Source organism: Pantherophis guttatus, chromosome 2 (genome assembly GCF_059756535.1).
Source record: "Pantherophis guttatus breed Tessera chromosome 2, ASM5975653v1, whole genome shotgun sequence".
Lineage (NCBI taxonomy): Eukaryota > Metazoa > Chordata > Lepidosauria > Squamata > Colubridae > Pantherophis > Pantherophis guttatus.
The window spans coordinates 59,838,006-59,863,575 of NC_142064.1; the positions used below are offsets into that span (position 1 = coordinate 59,838,006).

A 25,570-nucleotide genomic window follows, 5' to 3' on the forward strand; every position below is an offset into this window, starting at 1 on the left:
TGAACAGAGAATATAATGCAGGAAAATTGTTGTAGAACATGCAAAAGAAATATTCTCAACAATTATATGTACCAACAGAACAGGTCATCTCCCTTACTAATATAATACACCAGAAATGCAAAAATTTCTAAATACATGTAGTCATTGATTTACAAACATTCATTTAGTGACAATTTGAAGTTACAACAGCAACTAAAAAAAAAAGTGGTTTATGACAATTTTTCACATTTACAACTATTGTAGCATCCCTTTGCTCACCTGATCAAAATTTGAATGCTTGGTAACTGGCATGTATTTATAATGATTGCGATATCTCAGATTCATGTGATCACCTTTTGCGATCTTCTGACAAGCAAAGTCAATGGGGAAGTCAGATTCACTTAACAACTGTGTTACTAACTTAACAATTGCAGTGATTCACTTAACAACTGTGGCAAGAAAGGTCATAAAATGGAGAAAACTCAACACTGTCTAGCATAGCAATGGAAATTTTGGGCTCAATTGTCATAATTCAAGGACTACCTATATTTATAAGTAATAGTAAAAACTTGCAACAAAGTGTTAAAAATAATTTCAAATGTGAGGGATGCAAGATGAGAAATAAATACTTCAGAATAATATAAAGTTGCAATGCTCATTTAATGTAACTCCTCCTAGCAAGACTTCAGGACTCCAGAAAACAAAGGCAAATATAGTAAATGCTATATAACAGAGAAGCTAGTTTGCAACTGCTTTTAAGGAAGGAAGATGAAATCTGTTAACTTCTCCATAAAATGAGTATTGAGACACTTGGAACTAAGTATCAAGAGCTAGTCTATCTTTATGTGAGTATGTACCCAAAACTATCAGGGCCAACATTATCAATATGAAACTAATATGAAATATTGAAATCCATAATGGTTACTGTTTGATATTATTCAACATGTTATGGCATTGAGGTTTAGAGGCTAAGATTCTATTTAAAGTTTTTAGGTAATATAAAGTGATTAATAAACTGAGATTCAATTCTAACTGAATCATTGGAAAAACAAAAACTTTTAACAGCTGTTCTATTATTTGGCAAAATGGGATTAAAATAATTCTAGATTCTAGAACATTAATCTTGAAAAAATGTCAGCAGGGTAGTTTCAATGCAATATTTTTTTAAAAATATTCCCTGACAACTATATTATTAGAGATCATTGGAATGAAGACAACACAAAGCCTCCAAATTGTCCAACAAATATCTACAGTGTAATTGATTGAACTATTGCATAAAATATCCTTTCACTTGGAAATTAAACTTGTAAGTTTATTTAAAAAGCACACACTTACAGAAAAACTGCAGAGTTCTCTAGCCTACTAAACTAGGAAGTTTAATAGGCTTGCTAACATACTTCATTAGGACAATTAAGCTTTCTGAGAATCACTTGCTTTGTGCTATTTCTACAACTTATTTTTAAAGTCTGAAAGTCTGCGCTTTATCATTGCAGTAAATACAACAGTCTCTCTCATGCATATACACACTACAGTAGCACTAATTCAGACCCATTCATGCACTGAAAAAAGATTTTAAAAAATTAAATAAGATCAGAAAAGGAACAGGATTGGAAGAATAAAAAGAAAATAGAAAAAGTTATACAAAGTTGACTTAGAGACTAAGAGACAGAGTATATTACAAGTCTACTGAGGTGTTCCAATATCTCAACTTCTCCCTCTTCACAAAGAAGAGGGAGTCAAGCTATTGAAATATTGAAAAAAAATATTTTTTGAACACTGCTATCGTGTCACCCCTTATCCTTTTCGTACACTGGACATACCCAATTCCTGCAACTGTTCTTCATATTTTTTAGCTTTCAGTCCTCTAATCATCTTTGTTGCTCTTCTCTGCACTCTTTCTAGAGCCTCAACATCTTTTTTACATTGTGGAGACCAAAACTGGATGCAGTATTCCAAGTGTGGCATTACCAAGGCATTATAAAGTGGTATTAAAACTTCACATGATCTTGATTCTCTCTCTGTTAATGCAGCCTAGAACTGTGTTGGCTTTTTTGGCAGCTGAAGCACACAGCTGGCATATATTTAAGTGATTGTCCACTAGGACTCCAAGATCCCTCTCAAGTTACTATTGAGCCAGGTACCACCTATACCAGTGATGGCGAACCTTTTTGGCATTGCGTGCCAAAAATCTGAGCTGGCGAGCGCTGTTGTGCTCCCGCGTGCTGGAACCCATAATGCAGTGCACGCTCCCATTTACGCATGCGTGCACGACACCCCACACGCTCCCTCTACACATACGCCCACACTGAGCATGCATGCCCCCCCATGCCCCCCCCACTTTTTCCAAGTGGGCCGGCATGCCTCTTACCAGAGGACAACTAGGTACCGGCCCCGTTCCCTGGTGAGACAGCTATTCCCCACCTGGCGCATGGCGCTGCCAAGATGGCTGGGCCGAGACTGCCCCCCGAGGAAGCTCCAAACACGAGGCTTGCCTGAGCTCCTTCCCACTGGGAGCTGCAGGTCGAGCAGGTGGTGGACGGGGGACAGGCTGCACCAATCACCACCTAAGTGGAAAGCCCAAAGATGCATATGCTGCCCTCAGCGCTTCCCCGACACCTACCTGCCTGCCGCCACCACCTTGCCTGTTTCCCCAGCTCCTCTCCTCTAAATGAGCACTCGACAGCTGGGAAAAACAGGAGCCGCCACATTCGCTCTGCCCCACAATTCTGCTCAGCTCAAGTTCATGGAAATCATGTGGTGGCCCTTGAAACTTTAGGAGGGAACTGGCTCCGAGATTGGGAGGCAGCCTTTGGCGGAGCCCGCCCGATGGGAAACTGAAAAGAGAGGGGCTTTTCCCTTCTTCCGCCTCACTCATGGGCTGTGGGGTTTGGGATGGCTCTAGAGCCAAAATTCTGATGAGCTTGGCTGATGATCAGGCAACACCAGAGCTTCTGCTACACGTGTTCATTCTCTTGCCTCTCTTCTTTCCCTGTTTAAAAGAGCCGCACATGTAGGGGGGAGAGATCTGAGTAAAGAGCTGTGCTTTAGCTGTGCTAAAGAGCTGCCTCCTGCCTTCCACGATCTCCAAAGTTCCTCCCCCATCGAATCCTACTTTTCTCCTGCCTTCCACGATCTCCAAAGTTCCTCCCCCATTGAATCCTACTTTTCTCCTGCCTTTCACGATCTCCAAAGTTCTTCCCCCATCAAATCCTACTTTTCTCCTGCCTTCCACGATCTCCAAAGTTCCTCCCCCATTGAGTGCCTCCTGCCTTCCAGTACTCCTCAGATCTTTGCAGTTTCTCCCCCCATCACGTGTTAGCTTTCTCCTGCTTTCCTGCAGAGGCATCTGCAGAGGGTAGAACCTGCAGAGATCGGGGAACGCTCTGCTTCCGTGCATGCCGGCAGAGAACGGAAGACCAGCTGGCTGATGGGAGGTGCGCGCATGTGCGGTGGACCTGGCTGGGGTGACGGCTGGCGTGCCGGCAGAAAGGGCTCTGCGTGCCACCTGTGGCACGCGTGCCATAGGTTCACCATCACGGACCTATACTATACCTGTGCATTTGATTTTTCTTGCCTAAATTTCACTTTTTTCACCACTGAATTTCATTTTGTTAGATAGCACCAAGTGTTCAAGTCTGTCAAGGTCCTTCTATATCTTAAGCCTATCTTCTGGAGTGTTGGTTATTATTGCCACCTTGGTGTTGTCTGCAAATTTGATGAGTTCCCCATCTATCCCTCACCAAATCGTTGAAGAAGATATTGAAGAGTACTGGGCCTAAAACAGAGTCTTTAAGTACCCCACTGCATACTTCTCTCCATGTAAATGCAGTTCCATTGAGAACGACACATTGAGTGTGGTTGTTCAGCCAGTTATGAATCCATCTGGTGGTGATACTGTCTAAACCACTTTTTCTATCTTATCAAGTAGTAGGTTGTGGTCTATTTAATCAAATTCCTTACTGAAGTCCAAATAAACTATATCCACAGCATTTCTCTGGTCTACTAAAAAGCAGAGACATCACTCTGCCAATAAAAGTGCGTATAGTCAAGGCTATGATTTTCCCAGTTGCAATATATGGCTGTGAAAGTTGGACCATAAGAAAGGCTGAGCGCCAAAGAATTGAGGCCTTTGAACTATGGTGCTGGAGAAGACTCCTTCGAGTCCCCTGGACTGCAAGGCGATCAAACAGGTCAATCCTAGAGGAGATCAACCCTGACTGCTTTTTAGAAGGCCAATCCTGAAGATGAAACTCAAATACTTTGGCCACTTAATGAGAAGGAAGGACTCACTGGAGAACAGCTTAATGCTGGGAAAGATTGAGGGCAAAAGAAGAATACGGTTCCTGGATGGAGTCACTGAAGCAGTAGGTGTGATCTTAAATGGACTCCAGAGGATGGTAAAGGACAGGAAGACCTGGAGGAATGTTGTCCATGGGGTTGTGATGGTGGGACATGGCTTCACAACTAAGAACAACAACACAGATCATATAATACCATTGGTTGAAAATAATGGAAAAAATGTTCTGGAAAATCAAGGATGAAAGTGAAAAAGAAGGACTAAGTCTTAACTTCGGGAAAACAAAGATAATGACAATAGCTGACATGAGATATTTAAAATGGACAAGGAAGAAATTGATTTGAGGAAGTTATCTTCCTTAAATCAAAAACTGTTCATGATAGCAGTTCTACTCCTGAAATCAAATGCAGGATAACCTTAGGCCACACTGCAATGATTAATATGAATAAGATCTGAAAAAGCAGAAATAGTGATATAAATACAAAAAGCAGGGTAGTTAGGGCAATAATCTTCCCTATAATGATGTATGGTTGTGAGAGTTGGACACCAAGAATGGCTGATTGAAGAATTGAAGCCTTTGAACTATGGTGATAGCATAAATTATTACATATACCATGGACAGCCACAGCAACCAACAGAGAGGTGCTGAATTGTATAAAACCAGTCACTTCACTAGAAGCCAAAATCACAAGACTACATCTGATTTACTTTGGCCATGTTATGCATGCCAATTCATTGGAGAAACCGATGATGCTAGGAATGGCTAGTGGAACAAGAAAAGAAAAAGGGGCAAGCAAAGATTTTTATTATTTTATTTTATTTAACAAGTATTTATATGCCGCCCTTCTCCCGAGGGACTCAGGGCAGCGAACACAGATTAAAGATTACAGCTTGGTAACATCAAAACTGATACAAAGATGAACATCCAACAAGTGAAAGCTGTGTTTGACAGAGTAGCATGTATTAACTCATCAAGAGCTGGACATGACTGAACAATTACAAAAATAAACAATAAATCTTATTATTACCACAAGGGGTTTCTAAATTGAGTTGATAGAACCACAATGGTTCATTTTTACATGACCTTTCCTAAAGAAAAAGATAAGAGTGATTCTGAAGCAAGAAAAACCACATGAGCATATATGGAAACAAAAAACCTAATTCAACTCACTGATTCATTATTCTATTTTATATGCTGAAGGAAAGAAGCAGATGTACCTTTTGGAAAATATTTATTGTAATAATTTTAGATAACATTAAGTTAGATTGCTATTCAGATAACAAAACTGAAGCACTCCTCTATCAGGAAAAATCCCTTCATTTCACATATTAAATTTAATTTCATATATATATATATATATATTTATTTAGATTTATATGCCGCCCTTCTCCGGAGACTCAGGGCGGCTTACAATGCGCTAAGCAATAGCCTTCATTCTTTTGTATATTTATACAAAGTCAGCTTATTGCCCCCACAACTGGGTCCTCAATTTACCTACCTTAGAAAGGATGGAAGGCTGAGTCAACCTATGTGGGATGCCTATACTTAACCTATTGTTAACTACATTTCAAAGTTTGACAACTTTGCCAGACTTATACTGTATTTTTTGGACTATAAGACACACCGGAATATAAGACGCACCAAGATTTTGAAGAGGTAAACAAGAAAAAATAAGTTTTTGTCCTCCCCGACCCCCAGGAGCACACTGCAGGCCTTCCAAACCTTCTGTGCAGGCCTGAAAACAGGCACGCTTTTTGCAAAAATGGGGCCTGCAGAGGGTTTGGGAGGCCTGCAGAGTGCTCCTAGGGGCTGGGGAGGGCAAAAATGCCTGTTTTTGTGAAAAACAGGCCCATTTTTGGCCTTCCAAACTCCCAACGCATCGTGTTTTTGCCCTCCCAGGCCCCCAGGAGCACTCTGCAGGCCTCCCAAACCCCCTGCAGGCCCTATTTTTATGAAAAATGGGCCCGTTTTTGGGGTAGGGTAGGGTTTCGGGAGGCCAAAAATGGCTGTATTCGGTATATAAGATGCACCAACATTTCTACTCTCTTTTGAGTGGGGGGGAAGTGTGTCTTATACTCCTAAATGTATGGTATATTAGTTCAGGACTGAAATATTCTAGAAATAAATCTTAATGAGGCTTTAGGCAAATTAGAGACCAGTTATTTCAAAGACAAAACATCTGAGAATACTGTGGATGTACCATATAACCAGACTTTAAAAGGACACCAGATAGGAAATTACAACAAAATAAGATAGTTACATTTACCATGATAGCTGTCTGTTATTTGATTTTAGTTCTAGGCAATGCTACACTTTTGTCAAAAGAAAAACCTGAGTCAGTATCTTGTGCAGTATAGTCCTTGATTTATGACCGGTCATTTAGCAACCATTTGAAGTTATGACGGACTCCATAAAAGCTACTTATGATCCAGATTCAAAGTTCTGACAGTTGTCCCCCCACCCCCCAATGACTGTATTTTGGGCACTTGGCAACCAGCCTGCAATTACAGCCATTTCCGTTTCCCACGGTCATGTAAGTGCAATTTACAACATTTTTGCCAGAAACCGGCATTTACTCCAGTTTCTGGCAGAAATGCCTGCTAGCAAACAATGGGTTTGCTTAACGACTATGGTATCTTCTTAACAACCACCGCAAAAATCAGTGGTTGTAAAATCGGGGATGGTCACATGGTGACTTGTTTTATCACTGTCACGACTGAAATTGCGTGCTCAATTATGGTCATAAGTCGAGGACTACTTGTATAGCAATTTCCATTTTGTTTATTCTTTGGCAATTTTATAGAAAACAAACTACCTGCTAATAATTCAAGTTATTGATCATAGAATAAAATCCAGATTTACAGAAATTTGATTTCTTTTTGAAATATTTAATAATATATCAGGATTCAATTTGGGCCTCATTTGATATTATACAACTTTCTTTCCTGTTCTTAGTCCTTTGCTCTTGGCTTTCTTTGCTTTTGGATTTCATCCTTTACTTTTTAGTACTTTTATCTACATCCATTTTCTGTTTCTCTTGGGACTTTTTGATTTGGTTCTATAAAAGTTCTATTTCTGTTCGCCCTTATATTTGGCTGCCCAAAGACTTGTTGGTTAAGATACGTATAACATATAATCCTTCCATACTTGTCTGTGGTGAAGATATTCTCTTGTCCTTGTGCCATCTTTAACATAGCATCCTTTCCAACTTCTTTCTGATCTCTAGATGTCTGTTAAGATTTTTAGTTTTATAAAAATCATAGAGATATCCATGCTAGATTACCTTTTATCCAACTAACATAATTTTAATGTCTTACCCAGTCTTTTTTGCACATCATTATTTCTAATTTCAAAACAGAATATATGTGTACCTTGGTGTTAACTGTGATGGCAGTTAACCGAATGGAAAACAGAACCTTCCAGTATTCTTTTTCAGAAACAGGTTCTGCTCACCAGAAAGAGGAATCATTTTTCTTGTGCATGTATAATGCTAATCATAACTATTATTATTTTTAAATTGACTACAACATGGCCATTGCATGTATGTGTGTTATCAAAAGGGGGTGGGGTACACTCAGAAACAACTTTATCAGTACATATTCTATGGCTATGCACTTTAGGACAAATATATTTTAAATTAGTTATTGCCTAAGCATCCTTTCAGACTGATATCTTGATTAGAGGGATTAAATTCAATCAGTTTCGTGAACTGGTTTTGTGAGCTTCTTTGCCACAGGAATGCATAATTTGGCAATGTCAAGTTTAATTTTATAAACTGAGTTTTATAATGTTTAGAAAAAAGAATATTATCTTAGGCTGTTGGTTTGAGTTCTGAGCTTGGCAATTTGGTTGAAAATGTTTCGTCATCATTTGTGGAGGCATTGTCAGTGCCTTTTGAATTGTGCTCAGCTGTCGAACAAACAATATTCAGACTAATTTGCAACTCATAAAAAGGTTAAAGACCTGTGTTCTGACAGAGAAGCACAATTCAAAACACTGATGATGTCTCCCTCAAATAGTGATGAAACGTTTGCAACCAAATTGTAAAGCTCGGAGCTCAAACCAACAGCCTAACTACCAACCTGAGCTACTAATACTCAAAACACATTTCAAAAATATTATCATTTATTTATTAAATTTATATGCTGCTCATCTCACAGTTCGAGGCAATTCTGAGCAGCTATATTTATAGCTGTAATCAATAAAGTCAATTGCTATCACATCTTGAGAATATCAACATTGAACAAATGCATGTAACATTTACACTTAGTTCCTAATTTGGGAGTTTGGGGTAAAGGTAAAAAATGAGAAATGAATAACAAAGGAAGGTCAATCGTAGAGGAGATCAACCCTGACTGCTCTTTAGAAGGCCAGATCCTGATGAAGATGAAACTCAAATACTTTGACCTAATGAGAAGGAAGGACTCATTGGAGAAGAGCCTAAGGCTGGGAAAGATTGAGGGCAAAAGTAGAAGAGGACAGAGAACACGGTGCCTGGATGGAGTCACTGAAGGAGTAGGTGTGAGCTTAAGTGAACTCCAGAGGATGGTAGAGGACAGGAAGGCCTGGAGGAATGTTGTCCATGGGGTCGCGATGGGTTGGACACGACTTTGCAACTAACAACAACAAATGTGACCAGCAGGCCTCTCAAAGCCAGAAAAGACTACAGTGTCAAGTCTCTTTGCTCATACAGAAAGCTGAAGAGTAATTTCAAACTTTCAGGCTCAAGAGAATTATTGGACAAGAGTTCTGTTCCCTGTTGTGGAGAATATTTATTTCAGTGACCCAGACAAGTCCCCTGGAACAATACATTTGATTTTACTCTCCCATCTGATAGTTTTAATAATAATAATAATAATAATAATTTTATTTCTATACCGCCCTTCTCCCGAAGGACTCAGGGCGGTGTACAGCCTATTAAAAACACAGAACAAAACAACAATTAAAATTTAAAATCATTAAATAATTAGGCTCCAATTAAAATCCCAGAAATTTAAAATACCCCAATTTAAAATCGTTATGTTAATAGCCCGGCCTGGCGGAACAACAGGGTCTTTAGTGCGCAGCGAAACACCCGGAGGTCGGAGATCTTACGTATTTCCGGGGGCAGTTCATTCCACAGGGCTGGGGCTCCCACAGAGAAGGCCCTCCCCCTGGGTGTCGCCAGCCGACATAACTTGGCCGATGGCACCCTGAGGAGACCCTCTCTGTGGGAGCGGACTGGTTGGTGGGAGGCTATTGGTGGCAGAAGTCGGTCTCGAAGGTACCCGGGTCCTATGCCATGGAGCGCTTTAAAGGTGGTGACCAACACCTTGAATTGCACCCGGAAGACCACTGGGAGCCAGTGCAGCTCGCGCAGGAGGGGTGTCACGTGGGCGCAACGAGTTGCACTCATAACCACCCGCGCGGCCACATTCTGGACCAGTTGGAGCCTCCGAGTGCTCTTCAAGGGGAGCCCCATGTAGAGAGCATTACAATAGTCCAGCCGGGAGGTGACAAGGGCGTGAGTGACCGTGCGCAGGGCGTCCCGATCCAGAAAGGGCTGCAACTGGCGAATCAGGCGAACCTGATAAAAGGCCCCCCTGGCCACGGCCGTCATATGCTCTTCTAAAGACAGCCGTGTGTCCAGGAGGACACCCAGATTGCGAGCCCTCACTGTGGGGGGCAAAGATTCACCCCCAATAGTCAGCGATGGCACCTGCTGACTATATCGGGGCGCCGGAAGCCACAGCCACTCGGTCTTGGAGGGGTTGAGTCTGAGCCTGTTCCTCCCCATCCAGGCCCGCACGGCCTCCAGGCAGCGGGACATCACATCAAGGGCATCGTTGGGGTGGTCTGGGGTGGAGATGTACAGCTGAGTATCATCAGCATACAGATGACACTTCACCCCAAAACCACGGATGATCTCACCCAGCGGCTTCACATAAATGTTGAACAGGAGGGGCGAGAGGACCGACCCTTGCGGCACTCCCCATGCGTGATGCCTCGAGGTCGACTTCTGTCCCCCTGCCAATACAAACTGCGAGCGGTCGGAGAGGAAGGAGGAGAACCACCGCAGAACGGTGCCCCCTATTCCTAACCCCCTCAACCGCTGCAGCATGATACCATGGTCGATGGTATCAAAAGCCGCTGAGAGGTCTAATAGGACTAGGACAGAGGAGCAACCCGTCCCGAGCCCTCCAGAGATCATCCACCAACGCGACCAATGCCGTTTCTGTGCTGTACCCCTGCCTGAAGCCCGACTGGTACGGGTCCAGATAGATAGCTTTATCCAGGTGCCGGGGAAGTTGTCGTGCCACCACGCTCTCAACAACCTTCGCCACAAAACGGAGGTTGGAGACTGGACGATAGTTGGCTAATTCAGCCGGGTCCAGGGAAGGCTTCTTGAGGAGGGGCCTCACTACCGCCTCTTTCAAGGCGGCAGGAAAGGCACCCTTTCTTTTACACCCATCTATAGCAATCAAGGATCCTCAATGCTCACTGTATTGATTCTGAGATTCCCAATCTCTCAAACTTCCTCCCTCCCTCAAGCAAAATGCATAATGTAGTAATGCTTTTGTCTCACAATGTTGAATTAGAAAAGGACAATTATTTATTGATTTTCTCAAGCTTCTAAAATTTCATGCAGAAAAATTTGAAGATCCAACACAGTATTTGTTAAATTTGTGTAGCCGTTTTTATTTGAGTTCAAGGCCATGTGTATATTTTTTTCCTATTTTTCCTCACAACTTCCCTGTGAGATAGATTGGGTTGAGTCAAAGTACCTGGTGCCAGGTTGACGGTCTCCCCAGTGTGAGTCTAGCAACTTCATCATTATATCACACTGGCAAAGAGGTTTTTTTTATTAATTTTATTGAGATTTTTAATAAATGTAGTAAAAATGAATACAAACTAAACTAGAAGAAAAAAAGAATAATTAGAATTCAGAAGATGCAGAAAAAAAAGAGAAAAAACTGGAAGAAAAAATTATAGACAGCCCTTGGGTTAAGAATAAATTCCACTCCTAAATCTGTTTTTACATTGAATTTATATGTTAAGTTGGAACTCATGAACAGACTACCCATTACTAAAAATGGCGATAGAATTCTCTTTCATGAATTGCTGAAAACAGACTGTATATTAAAATCACACTACTTCAGCAGTTCATGAAAACACAGCACACTTTCAGGAGTACATCAGCTCGAGGAAGAACAGTGTTGTTTTTAGTAATAGGCAGCCCGTTCATAAGTACGAGTTGTCAGTAAGTTGGACATTCTTAATCTGGGGACCACCTGTAAAAGAAAAATGCAACAAAGACATTAATAAATGTCAGAGTGTGCACAGTGTGACTATGCCCTGGTCCTATTAGATCTCTCAGCGGCTTTTGATACCATCGACCATGGTATCATGCTGCGCCGATTGGAGGGGTTGGGGGTAGGGGGCACCGTGTTGCGGTGGTTCTCCTCCTTCCTCCCTGACCAGTCGCAGTTCGTGTTGACGGGGGGACAGAGATCGACCTCGAGGCGCCTTGTGTGTGGGGTGCCGCAAGGGTAGATTCTCTTGCCTCTTTTGTTCAACATTTATGTGAAGCCGCTGGGTGAGATCATCCGTGGTTTCGGGGTGAAGTGCCATCTGTACGCTGATGACACTCAGCTGTACATCTCCACCCCGGACCACCCCAACAATGCCCTTGATGTGATGTCCCGGTGCCTGGAGGTCGTGCGGATCTGGATGGGGAGAAACAGGCTCAGGCTCAACCCGTCCAAGACCGAGTGGCTGTGGCTTCTGGCATCCCGATATAGTCAGTTGGCACCATCGCTGACTATTGGGGGCGAGTCGTTGGCCCCCACAGAGAGGGCTCGCAACTTGGGCGTCCTCCTGGATACACGGCTGTCTTTAGAAGAGCATATGACGGCTGTGGCCAGGGAGGCTTTTTATCAGATTCGCCTGATCCGCCAGTTGCGTCCCTTTCTGGATCGGGATGCCTTACACACGGTCACTCATGTTCTCGTCACATCCCACCTGGACTACTGTAATGCTCTCTACATGGGGCTCCCCTTGAGGGGCACCCGAAGGTTCCAGCTGGTCCAGAATGCGGCCATGCGGGTGGCTATGGAGGCGACTCGGCGCTCCCATGTAACACCTCTCCTGCGCGAACTGCACTGGCTCCCGGTGGTCTTCCGGGCGTGCTTCAAGGTATTGGTTACCATCTTTAGAGCGCTCCATGGCTTAGGACCTGGGTATTTACGAGACCGCCTTCTGCCACCGATAGCCTCCCATCGACCGGTACTCTCCCACAGAGAGGGGCTCCTCAGGGTGTCGTTGGTCAAACAATGCCGACTGGCGGCCTCTTAGGGAGAGCCTTCTCTGTGAGGGCACCTACCCTCTGAAATGAGCTGCCCCTGGAGATACGGCGGATCCCGGATCTTCGTACCTTTCGCCATTCCCTAAAGACGTTTTTATTCCAACAAGCCCGGCTAGCCTAACTTTTTAAAATTGTTTCAATTTTTAAATTAATTATCGGTCTTAATACAGGGGTGCTTTTAATTGTGGTCCAAATTAATTTAATTGGATTTTAATAGTGTTTTTAAATTTTGTATTTCTTGTGTTTTATCTGTTGGCTGTTCACCACCCCAAGTCCTTTAGGAGAAGGGCGGTATATAAATATAAACAATAAAATAAATAAATATAAATAAATAAATAAATTTTGAAGCAACCCAGGAGGTTTGTCTTTCAAATAGTGGTTTATTTACAAGGAATATATACATACACATACTAGGCAAAGTCAGGCAATCAATCATCAACTATAGCACGGAAGCACGGGACTGTGCACAGAGAGAGAGAGATGCCCTCACAGGGCCTCTCTTATGTTACAGTCTCTTAAAGCGGTAGCAGTCAAATAACCCTGCTGACTCATTGCTACCATTGCATCATTGTTACAGTATTACAACATTACAGCAGGTGGTCAGCTATTAAATCATCATTACTCTGACAATAAAGAACTGGCTTTCAACCTTCATCACACTAAGAGTAAGCTAACATACAGTACTTTTAACATACTTTTAAAATTACAACAAAAAAATAATTTTTCTTTCCACAGCCTTTTATCTATATGCAATCAAAAAATCATAATCTTTTCAACCCTAGTTCATCAAAAAGTCCATTAGCTGTTACAAGAAATATCAAATATTTTGTCCTTGGTCAAATAGTCTACCTTATATTCCTTCTTTCTGTTCTGTACAACTTGGACCTTTAAATCATTCTTACAACATCACAGGATTTGATCTTTCACTACTCTTTAGCATTTAAAAGGTTTTGAAACTTTCACCAGCCTACTTTGTAAATCCCATCAGGAGCCATCATCCAGGATTTCTTATGGGAGATATTCGATCTCCAAATCCTTTGTGTTTATATATTCCTGTTTTGGTAATTTTGTTGTCTTTCATGCCATCAGACTAACGTCTATGTCAGGTAAATTGTTTTTCAAAATTTTCTCACCATCTTCAAAATTTATCCATTAAAATCTACATCCATTCTGAGACATTAATTATTAATAGTTCAGTCCATGTATCAAAAAACTTGTCAGGGAAATACTGCTACAATGATATAAGGCAGGGAATGAGTCAGCAAAGTTTTTGGGCTGATACAACTTTAAGAGGCTGTATATATAAAAGAGGCCGTGTGAGGGCGTATCCGTGCTATAGTTGATGATTGATTACCTGACTTTGCCTAGTATGTGTATGTATATATTCCTTGTAGATATACCAGTATGTGAAAGACAAACTTCTGTTTACTGTATTTTGCTCCTTGGTTGTCTCAAAATAGTCACACTGTACGCATTCTGACAAAACTTTTTTTTTTTAAGATAAGAAAAAAGTTATAGCTGGTTTAGCTATTTTAACCTTTTTCTGCCTAGTTGTTTAGTTTCTTCTACTGCCATTTGCAACTTTCATCAAGACTCAGTTCCTAATATGGGTTCATTTCCATTTTAATCATTTCCCACAAGTATATTATTTAATTCTATACTTATTTTTCAAATCTTAAATCAAAAACACCAATAATCCAAATACGTGTCCAATATATGCAATTCTTAAATCAAAATCCCTTTTTGTCACAACTATACATTATTTTAAATTCTTTCTATTTAAAAATTATTAATCCAAAGAAAGTAAAATTCAACAGGTATCAAATTAAACTTCCATTTTGAAGATCTCTAATAAAATGTTTAAACTGAGCATTTCTAAATGTGATATGAAAGTATCTAGTTTAATGTCCTTATGAAAGCCTTTGCCACTGCTGCTGAAAGCAAAGATGAGGTCTCCCTTGGAACCTTGTGTTCAAACCCACCACTCTTTTAGGGTCTCCTCACTAGGAGCTGCCATGCAAAGTACTCATGGCTATCTCCGAATCTCATGAGAGATTTGAAAGATAAATCTATTTGCCAGTCTTTTGTTCTTCACAGTGGTCTGTCGTTTCTCTCATCTGTAGAGATGCCTACAGTCAACCATGACTCACAATGGAGGTACAAAAAGGCAACATTGTTACAGAAAAAGAATTTGGCAAAACAAGACTTTTAATCTATCTACTTACTTTCTGCTAGGAGGAATATTTCCTAAGCAGAATTCACTTTAATGAGATAACTATTAGCATTGTTCATGTACTTTGAGTAAGTGTGTCAAACTTTGATTTATGAATCTGAATTTATAGGATGATACCAGGTATTATTAGGAGTATCACTTAAATCTGATACTATGGCTGTTCAACCAAAGTACCAGAATTTCATATTATCTTAGTCTCTCCATAGACATCTTGGTCTCTTCCCTTTAGATTGGTTTTCCTTATGAATACAGTCAAAGCAGAACCACCACAGAGCATCACACTTAAGTTAGAATGTAACAATTTCCCATATTTTAAAGCTTAGTTAAGAAAATTATGAATAATATAGCATTTTACTTACTTAAAAAACACATTGACCTCCATTAGATGGACAGCCTGGGATTCGCTTCCCTTTTTTGACCTACAAGTGAAAATATTTATAGTTTAATCCCAATACTATTATATGTGAATGCCATTGGATCAATCAACCCATCTCATCAAATATGTCAACCTGATACTCCCTTTTTATCTAATGTTTAGAATATATTAGGTGAGAAATTATCTTGGTGTAAATGTTATTGAAACGTTTACATGACAACTTACATGAAGGAAATGGTTAGATTCCTTGTTAATGTTACTCATCCCTCTACTTTCATAGGGCCCTTTCAAAACTTTTCAATAATATTGCTTCATATGACAAAAACAATTGAATGAGTGTGCAACAACTACTTCTGAGGTTTATTCTATAAAATGAAATTACATGTAGTTTTTGCCAGGATTATTAACAAAATATGATACATTCCAAGGGTCAATTGAAATCCTAACTTTGAAAAATAATGTACAAATCTAGAAAAAAAAATTATAGAGTTGCATCAGTTCCTCATGTTATCTAAGTGCTATTTGGTTAAAAACATAGTATTTAACATGCTCTTTCAGAAAAGTAGCCTTGAGATCCCTTCCCCTGTCTTATAAGAAAATGCAAATGTTACTCCAGCCCTGAAAGTATATTAGTCTGCTCCAGGAAAACCATTTTTGAAAAACCACTTTTGGATTATCAAGTTATGTGTTTAATCTGATCTCATTCCACATTCTGCAAGCCAATCAAGCTTGCAAGAACAGGTAACCAAATCATGTCCCTCTCTTTTTTCTTTCAAAGCCTGATCTCTCTCTCTCTCTCTCTCTCTCTCTCTGTGTGTGTGTGTGTATAAAAACTTTTATGTATCCAATTGCCCCCTATATATAATTCATTGTTTAGACAGTGGAAGAAAATAGCTTTGGGGATCTGACTTCCAGCAGTGTGCCAAGGTACTGTTTGCGTTACTAGATCAACAGTTGGTATACAGTATACCAGTGATAGCTAACCTTTTTGTCATCACATGCCAAAAGCAGGGGAAGCGCGAGGGGGGGGGGTCTTGCGCTTGAGTGCCCACACTCATAATTCAATGCCCCACCGTGGCCCCCACACATGCCCACGCGACCTCCCCCGTGCTCCCTCCACTTTTGGCACATGATGGCCCATTGGGCCCAGTAGGCCTGTTTTTCGCCCTCCCCAGGCTCCAGAGGCTTTCTTGGAGCGTGTGGAGGGCGAAAACGGCCTTTCCCACCCCATCAGAGGCCCTCCGGAGGCTGGAAACGGCCTGTTTCCTGACTTCCAGTGGGTCCAGAAGACCCAAATATCAGCTGGCCGGCACATGGGTGTGCATTGGAGCTGAGCTAGCGCAACACTTGCGTGCCCACAGATATGGCTCCACGTGCCACCTGTGGCATGCGTGCCATAGGTTCACCATGACGGCAGTATACTATATGGCATGCACATAAACATTAAAACACATCCTCACCCTCTAATAGGGATGGATGATCCAAAATAAAAATCAAAACCACTCTAATTTCCTTTCTTCTCCCATCATTATTTTTAAACTAAACAATTTTGACATTGTAGGAGGACAACTTTTTCATCTACTTTTCAACAGGTCAAGTACTTGACCTAGCTAGGTAAAGCACTTTTTAGATTTTACCATACTTCTTTCAAACAGCAACTTAGCATAAAGGGATCTAAATATGCATGGAACAGGAAGGGGGGATTCTGGGGTTGTTAGGAAAAAACAAAAAAAATCAACATCATTTTATGGTTTTCTAGAAAAAAGAAGTCTGATAATACTATATTAATAAAGAGGTAATTCCCCTTGGAGTCTAGAGATCCACTCTTAGTGATTTTAGTGATTTTGAATGTGTCTGTAAATTGTTCTCATTTTTTTTCCATTACCCAGTGACACAATTCAGGTAATCGTTGACTTACGATCATAACTGAGCCCAAAATATCTATTTTTAAATCAGAATTTAAGTGAGTTTTGCCCAGTTTTATGACAATTCTTGCCTCAGTTGTAATCACTGCAGTTGATAAGTTAGTAATCTGGTTGTTAAGTGACTCTGGCTTTGCTTGTCAGAAGGTTGCAAAAGGTAATCACATGACCCCAGGACACTGCAACGGTCGTAAATATAAACCAGTTATCAAGAATCTGAATTTTGATCACATGATCATGGGGATGCTGTAAAAGTTGTAACTGTGAAAAATTGTCATCACTTTTTTCAGTGCCACTGTAACTTTGAATGGTCACTAAATGAACTGTTGTAAACTGAGAACTACCTGTATATCTTTTCAAGAATTAGAGTTTATTAAAAAGGAGAAAGTGTGTGCTGCTGAAATTAAAAAATGTCTCTTACCCTGTTTCCCCCAAAATAAGACATCCCTTGATAATAAGCCCAATCGGGCTTTTGAGCACATGGCAATAAAGCCAAGCACTTATTTCAGGATTCAAAAAAATATAAAATAGGGTCTTATTTTTGGGAAAACATGGTAAAAGTGTTTGTTGATTGGTACCAACCCTTTTGAGGTAGTTCAGACAGCAAACCAAAGCTCTGAGTATCAATACTACGTTTACTGTAAGGTTACATTAACAAAATATTGCAAATCTGAAAGCATTTCTCCCCTCCCCTTTACTTTCCAGAAAACTAAGGAAAGTCATTAGTTTTTCCACTTTCTCCATCATCATCCCTCCTTTGGACTTAGATTTCTCTTATCAGACTGTTGCCTAGCTTGTAGCTATTCCTTCTATCCCCCAAGGTTATTCTCACAGTTCATTACACCTGATTTCAGGGGTGTAGTGAACCTCTGCTCTATAATAGGATTTAGAAATTGTCTTGTGTTCTCTTTGTCAAAAGCCTTAATGTCCTCATCTTCCCATATCTCTGATTATACCCTATCCCCATCACCTCATTGAGGGGGAAAAACACCCAAGAGGTGAGCTTATTGTGGGTGACTGAGATACCTTTTACTGGGAACCATGAAATCTGACAATTGCAATGTTGTTAGCAACTTATCAGGATGGACTGAGAACAAAAGAAAAACACTGTAATATGTTTCAACTCACTCAAGGCTTTGTTTAACATTCTTTAGAGCTAGTTTTGTCTAGCATGCGAATAAGGGTAAGTGTGAAAATAAGGTAGCAGTAAATTATGACAGCAATATAGACCGAAGTAATAATAAGCAGAGTTAAAAACACTGCCGGAAGCACCATGAATAAAGCATTAAACTAATCTCAAAAGAGTCTTAAAAGGTGCAGTCTTCTGTTCAAAGACAAGAGATTAAATCTTTTACTGTTAACAATACGTTGTATATAAATTATATAAATATGAAATATCCCAGAGCTGGTTTCATATCATTCATAGGAAACAAAAATCTTTGCCATGCCAACTACTTTTCCAAGGAAACCATTGGTTCTTACTCATTTGGATAATTTTGAGGCCTAGTGAAAACAATAAATTGGCCCATGATTGCATGAAACAATCTCAATTAATAAACAATATTACTATCAGAGCATAGCAATGTGAAAGGTAGGGTGTTGTGACTTTGTGGTGATTGATACCTGTTCCTTTAAAAAATGTGAATCAATTTTTTTTTGTAAGCAAATGTGTCTGTTTCCTCAATATGCCTTTCCACAAAAGGGCTCCTCCTAGTATTATGCCACTCCTGGCTCTGCCTTGTAAATCCCATTGGGCAACAGGCTTCAAGTGAGCAAGTAATAGATTGGTAGATATATAGCAGGTATAGACAGCAGAACAGGAAAGAGTATTCCATTGTAGAGATTTAAACTTGCCTTAGGATTGTATTAAATACTGTAAATCTTGGAAATTATTTCATTAATTATATAATATGGTTAATAGAAACAGGACAATGAAATTATTGTGCTCACTTATGATGGTAAAATGGTGACTTAAGATGCTAACGTAAAATGGTGACTTAACATGGTAGGGGGAATTTATGCACAGTGATACCTAAAAGGTAGTTATAACAGAATCTGTAGGAGCAAAATAGTTTAAAACTGCACTCCTGTCCAGCCCAACATGTACTCTTAATAGTTAAATGCAAATTGCTTCATGTTTATATTCACCTTTGTTTGTATTATTGGGGCAAATACAACTTCTACATAGCACCTCAGAATTGCTAGACAAGAATATAGTCAAATAACAAAATTTACAAAAAGCAACAATGCAAGCTCCTAGTCTCATTTCTTACAATGACCTCTAAATGTCACTAAAAATATCAGAATAGTTACTGAGCAAATACTTTAGCTTGGTTCTCAATTGAGCCCAATTGCTGAAGAAACAGCACCCACCCACCTAAGCTTTATAATTTTAAATCTATTCTTCTACTGTCTCCTTTAACTCATAAATAGTAAATATTTATATAATCAAGCCATAAGTCACAGCTTCTTAAAAGATACAATCTTTACAGAAACAGAAAGCAATCCATTACAGAGTAATCCTTAAATCAAATTGCAAATTGCAAATCATGTTGTATCACTACAACCATGTTAGATGAAATTGTTTTTCTTCATCTGCAGAGATTCACAACATGTTTACAATGAGATTTTATTTTACAGACTTTGTTCTAATGTTATTCACTCTACAATTTTAGAAGATATGAGGATTTTTATTATAAGGAAATATGATAAACAATCTTTCAAAAAAAGGGCACAATACAGTTGTGATCTTCACAATTAATTGACAGCTCTATCAATAATACGTAAGATGAGGAGAAAAGGGAAAAAAGTGAAGGCCCTACTTCATTTTAGATCTTTATACAGTCTGTCTGCCAGTTTGGAATATTTTGTAACATTACTTTGAAAATATTTTATAAAATGATATGAATACACTCTACTTAAGCTCCTGGTTAAAAAAAAATTGCTTAAGTAACATAATTAATCCAAAAGCTTAAATTCCTAAAACAGTTAAAAAGTCCCACAAATTTGTTTTCCAATTTTGAATGGTTATAGTCTTTTTATTTAAAAATATTCATCTTATAAAACATTTATGCAAAATGGAATAAAATAAAGGGATAAAACTTATCCTATTACAGTAGAGATTGAGAAAGATCCATAAAAACAAGAGCAAAATAGTTTTTATCAGTCACAATTTCCCACGGGAAGAACAAAATGAATCCCTGCAGTCATCCTTTAAAACTAAACAGTGATTATACTCAAGGTCATTTCATTATTCTCCCCCCCCACAAAAAAAAGTTGACTAAGTAGGGGGGGGGAGAAGGACAGAGAGAAGATTTTTTAAACATTTGGCTCAAAACTGTTCTGTGAAGTTTTGTGTAAGCCAGAAGGGGGTGCTGTTATCTGCCCAAGGTTTTGACTTGAGGTAAGGGGCAAAACAGTTTTGATAAAAAGTTTCCGTACTATACACAACACAGAATGGTGAAGATGCATAGATATGTGGACCTGGCACAATTCTTTGTTACAGGCCCCTATTTCAGGCCAGAACTACAAGGGTCCTAAATTATTTTAGAAGTAACTACTGTAGTGGCAGTTCAAAGTTTTGTTTTTCACAAGGGCTTACCTAGACATTAACACCTACAACACTATTAAGAGGGGAATCAACAAAAATCATAGCTTGTTTTAACAAAATGCGTTATGCGTGTTGCCTTTTAGAAGATAATGAGGCCTATCCCTCCCACCTGCAAGAAATGGAATAGCCCTGAGCATTTTTGCTAACATAACACCCATTTAACCATCACTAACATTTTGGTGCATTGGCCTCCCTTCCCCCATACCTAGGAAAACAGATACACACATTCCAGCCCAGCTTCTCGGCAGAGGTCGCCCCACTCACCCCTCCCCCAGGCCTCTCTTAAGCTCCCAGAATCTGTTGGGGCTTCCAGTTCATCATACTTTAACCAACCCAAAGGGGGGAAAAGCTTCAGTGGAAAAATCCTTATGCCTGAGAAGCAACCACACAAAAATACAAGGGGGGGGGGGGAAACGAAGTAGCTTTCCTTTCCCTTTGACGGGGGAGGGGGGGAGAAGATAAAAGCAAAGAATACAAAGACAAAGATGCAGATAGGGGAGCAAAAAAAAAAGGAATTTGGGGGGGATGGGGGGGAGGAGGAGGGGAGCCGTGTCAGCCATGTTTTTGCTTGTGTGTGCATAAGCATGTATGTGCCTGTCCATCCCCAGTATTTACAAACCTGCAGCTGCGGCAGCTCATGGAGTCTGTGAAGGAAAAAGAAGGGAGGGGAAGAAAGGAGGGAGGGGGGAGGAGAGGAAGAGCCACCAGAAAGGAAGGGAGAAAGGCAGAAAGAAAAGAGCGAAGGGAGGAGAGACGGGCAAGCCAGCAAGCAGACAAAGGAACTCGGCAAAAGCCTGACAAGACACACTCACATACACACACACACACAAGACAGCCGCAGCGTGAGGAACTGTGGAAATGTCTGCTTGCTTCCTGACACGGCGATTCAGCTCCCTTACTCGGGGAGTGGAAAAGGGGAAGGGGGAGGAGGGAAGGAAGCCCACTCTCTCCCGGGCATTACCACCATCAGTTCTCCTCCCCACTCCAACCCGCCCGCATGAGGCTCCCTTCCCCGTCTGCCCCCTCCCCTCCCCCCCCCAGCGGGCAAGAGAGAGACGATTCCCACGGCTCTTCGGGGGTGGGGGGGGGAGTGGAGGCACAAGAAGAGGGGAATCCGGGCGCCCCTCGAGGGGCCCCCGCCTGGCACACAATAGCAGGGAGGAACCAGAACGCTGAGGCGACGGGCGGGCGGGCGAGAGTGGGGGGGGGAAGAATGGGGGAGACCGAAGGCAGCGCTGGCGCCTCCCCCAGAGGAGGAGCAATTAGAGCCGCCGCGCGAGGGGAGGGGGGGGCGGAGGGTCTGCTCCGCTCCCCCGCCAGGTCGCCGGGGGCTCCCCTCTGGCTCCGCTCCCGCTTTCTTGCGCGCGGGGGGGGGGAGAAAACAGCTTCCGGGAGGGAGGGGGCCGAGGGAGAAGAGGAGGGAAGGAGGAGCGGCAGCCCAGGGCCGCCGCGAATGAATAATAAATTAATTCCAGCCCCAGGAGAGGGGAGGGGAGGGGAGCGGCGCCTCCCCCACAGCGACTCCCTCCGGTTGTGGCCGGTACTGACTGGCCGAGCCAAGGGCGGCGCGGCAACTCCCGCTTTCCCCCCTCCCTTCTCCTCCGCGCTCGCCTTCTCTCCTCACCTGCTGCCGGAGCCTCGTCCTTGACGGTTTCCTCCGCCGCCTCCGCCTTCGCCCGGGCAGGCGTGAGGTGCCCGGCGGGGGGGTGGCGTAGGCGGTGGGGCCAGAGCTGCAGAAGCTTCGCCACCCCCGTTCGCCCGTCCAGGCCGCTCAGCTCCTCGGCTGCTGCGGCGGCTCCCCTTGTCTCGCTTGGCCCCCTCCTTCTCCGCCGCTGTTTAGCCCTCCTCTCTCTTGCCACATTGGGAGCCTCCCCTCTGTCTGCGCTCGAGCCGCTGCCAGGAGAGAGGCCTCCGCACCTTCCTGCCAAATAATGAGCCGCTCCAAACACGCGGCCCCGCCCTCCTCCGTTTTTTGCGGCGCGCAGGCGCACTGCCTCCCTTGAACTGCGACAGGAGAGAAGCGCCTCCAGCTCGCTCACCTCCCTCCTACTCCCCAATCCGGGAAGCCCAACGCTCGGCCGGTTGTGGCGCGGGAAGCTTGCCGGGCTTGGACGGCATCCGCGGCGCTGAGCTTCGGCTGGGGTGCCCTTGTGGGAGGCGGTTCCTCGGGCAGCCCCCGAAGCGACCCACGCGGCTAACTTCGTGTAGGCGTCCCTTCTTCCAGGTCTTATTTCAGGCAACGAAGGAGGGGAAAAAAATCCCAATCCGAGGTACCTGCGTTTCAGTGGTAGCCTGGATTTCCCGTAGAAACCTGAAGTGCATCGTGATTTCTGCAGGCTCACGCATTTTCAGCGCAGATGGGAAAGCCTCTTGGACAGAGTATGAAATGAATGAGGTGTGCAAAAGTTGGCGTTTGAGGGGCTGATGGAAGCACTCTGTGTACCATCGGTATTAAACTCATACGTGTAAGAATTTATTCCAACTCCCTACTTTGGGGATTGAAAAGTGTTGCAGGTAAAGCCCAACTAGTATCAATACACAACTGCTCTGGCTCACAGATGTGCAAAAAATGGGCTTCCTCTGAGTCCCAGGCTTGACTATTATTTCTGGCAGCAAAGCAAACCCTTTGCAGCTGCTACATTTTGTTTGATGGACAGAACCAGAGTGTTCTCTTAGTCAAGATGTCCTTCTCTGTGTTGCTAAACTCTTGAAAAATCTGGGACACAAAGCCTGTGAGATGCACACAAACATTGCTTAGGTAAATTCCTATGAAAACATAGAAATAATGATTATGGGTTATTTAAAATTCATTGAAGGTAAAACCAGATGATTTCTCATCCCAATCCCACTATGTAAATCTCATTCACACCCAAGCAGATTATCCTTTCATACTCTTCAACTGAAATTACTGGCAATAATTGTGAAAGGGTGTTGGGATGAAGCTTCCTGGGGGGAGGGGGAGTGGCTCTTATTTCATTTTTTAAAACTCCTTTCACAGACTAACAAAATGGTAACTTTTGTAACAAGCTACAGCTTCAAAAATACAGATAAAGGGTTTATTCTCAGCAGGTGGCAGCAGCTGGCCAACTTTGCTGTATTTAGGTTTGGAAACTTAAGTAGGATTGACCAGTTTAGTCCCTTGGATGAGAGACTTCCGCAGAATATCAAAGTAATTGGTTAGTTTTGGAAGTTTAAAAAACAGCATTGAAGAAGGCGATAGCAAACTATTTTGTCTACTCCTGCTAAGGAAACAATGTAGATAAGACTGAGGATAATTTTATTGTATCTTTTAAAAAAAACCATCTTGGTGGTGAATTGGACAATTCTGGTTAACTTCAAAATCTCATTCATCTCCTGCTCCATAATTTATTCAGTTTCTCTAAAATTAATTGCACTTTATTCACAGAGCACAGAGCTATTCCAAAGAAGTTGGCAATTGCCCTAGGCCTCACATATCATCGGCTCCTTATCCATCAGTATCTGCAGAGGAAGTCAAGGCATGCAATACAGTAGCTGGTGCGACACAACTAAATTTCATTTCTTTTGCATGTGGGTCAGTGTGACACACACATACAAAAGGATGGTAGTTCAGTCCATTTGCTGCAACTATCCTCTTGCTTTTTTAACACACATACACCTTTGTAGCAGCTGCCATATCTAAAGTATGTCAGTAATTTATCGCACGAAATGATGCTTTTATAATGGTCTTATTTTAGTATTTAGGTTTCCTCATGCTTCTATTTTTGGGGCCATCTGTCAGAAAATCACTGTGAAAAACAATTGTTTAAACCATTATTATTATTGCTAGCTTTCTAGGAAATGGGATGTTACTATGTAATGTACTTCTTAAACTTTTTTTTATCCCAGGACCCTTTTTCATTTTGCAAAATTGTAGAGGACGTCTAAAAAGCTTTTGTTTGTCCTATACTTACCAATATTTACTGTATTAACAATTAAAATTGACACATTGGTTGCCAATACCACATCTCATGATTTTTATGGAGTTTTAATATTGTATTATTTTTTAACATAGGCTGCAAATAATTTTGATTTTGCAAAAGAGAATCTTTGGGGACCTTCAGTGGTCCTTTTATCATACTTTAAGGAACAATGATCTAAAACAAATGTATACATGTTTATAGCTAACTGCATTTGTGGAACTGATAAAAACAGCTAATGGCAAACACCTAAACCAGACACTCAGTGGGGTGGGCGTGGGTGGGTGGGTGGGTTTCATTGATAACTGCTTAGGATAGAAACCACATCAGCAATTTCCCTGTTAATAACTCAACCCAAAAGTTCAGTTGCACAGCCCTCTGTACTCTCTTTGTGGTTAAACACCTTAAATGTATCTTCATGATTATGTGTGAAATCTGCAGGATCTTAGCTGTTCCTAATATTGCACTCTTTAGGATAGAGAGCCTTAGTGTTTTTCTTAGGATCTGTTGGAGCCACTCTCCCAGTTTAGGAGTCCCAGGCTGACTGCTTCTACCACCACTGGGATCTCTCTTCCCCTCCCCCTCCCTATATCCATCCATCCATCCATCTACTTACCTACCTACCAACCTAAAACTGATATGTATATCAGTACTTACTATTTGCTGTTATTTCTGCTCTCAAATAATTTATATTACCGGTAGTTGTAAATAAATAAGAATCACTCTGAATATTGTCTCATGTTTTCTAAATATGGCATTAAATATTTCATAGACTAAAGCAAGTGTAATAAACCTAGCAGGCCCATAGTAAAACCTCTAATATGAAGTAATTATTGTAACACTTATTCACAAGATGCCCTCATCAAGAAA

The 25,570-nt window shown here is 41.6% G+C and overlaps 1 protein-coding gene and 1 long non-coding RNA gene across 19 annotated transcripts in view; one reads left to right on the forward strand and one right to left on the reverse strand.

Annotated features, from left to right (window-relative positions):
- SPIN1 (spindlin 1) overlaps nucleotides 1–22,811 on the reverse strand; it is a 57,407-nt gene extending 34,596 nt beyond the window's left edge. For 2 of the 18 annotated variants that reach the window (XM_087886042.1, XM_087886053.1), the window contains exons 1-3: nucleotides 21,382–21,941; nucleotides 19,301–19,353; nucleotides 15,214–15,273 (exon numbers count right to left, since the gene is read on the reverse strand). Coding sequence is in view for 1 of the 18 variants with exons in the window: in XM_087886046.1 (XP_087742172.1) it covers nucleotides 15,214–15,226 (13 nt within the window). In the remaining 17 variants the exon portion in view is untranslated. Of the gene's footprint in view, nucleotides 1–15,213; nucleotides 15,274–19,300; nucleotides 19,354–21,381; nucleotides 22,130–22,386 lie in introns of those variants that run through there. The other 16 variants (XM_087886046.1, XM_034410049.3, XM_087886047.1 and 13 more) reach the window with 14 other exon arrangements.
- LOC148115128 (uncharacterized) lies at nucleotides 22,782–24,740 on the forward strand. The gene is made up of 2 exons (XR_015732213.1): nucleotides 22,782–23,157; nucleotides 24,169–24,740. It is a non-coding gene; the product is annotated as an uncharacterized LOC148115128 (long non-coding RNA).
- The last annotated feature ends 830 nt before the right edge of the window (nucleotides 24,741–25,570 follow it).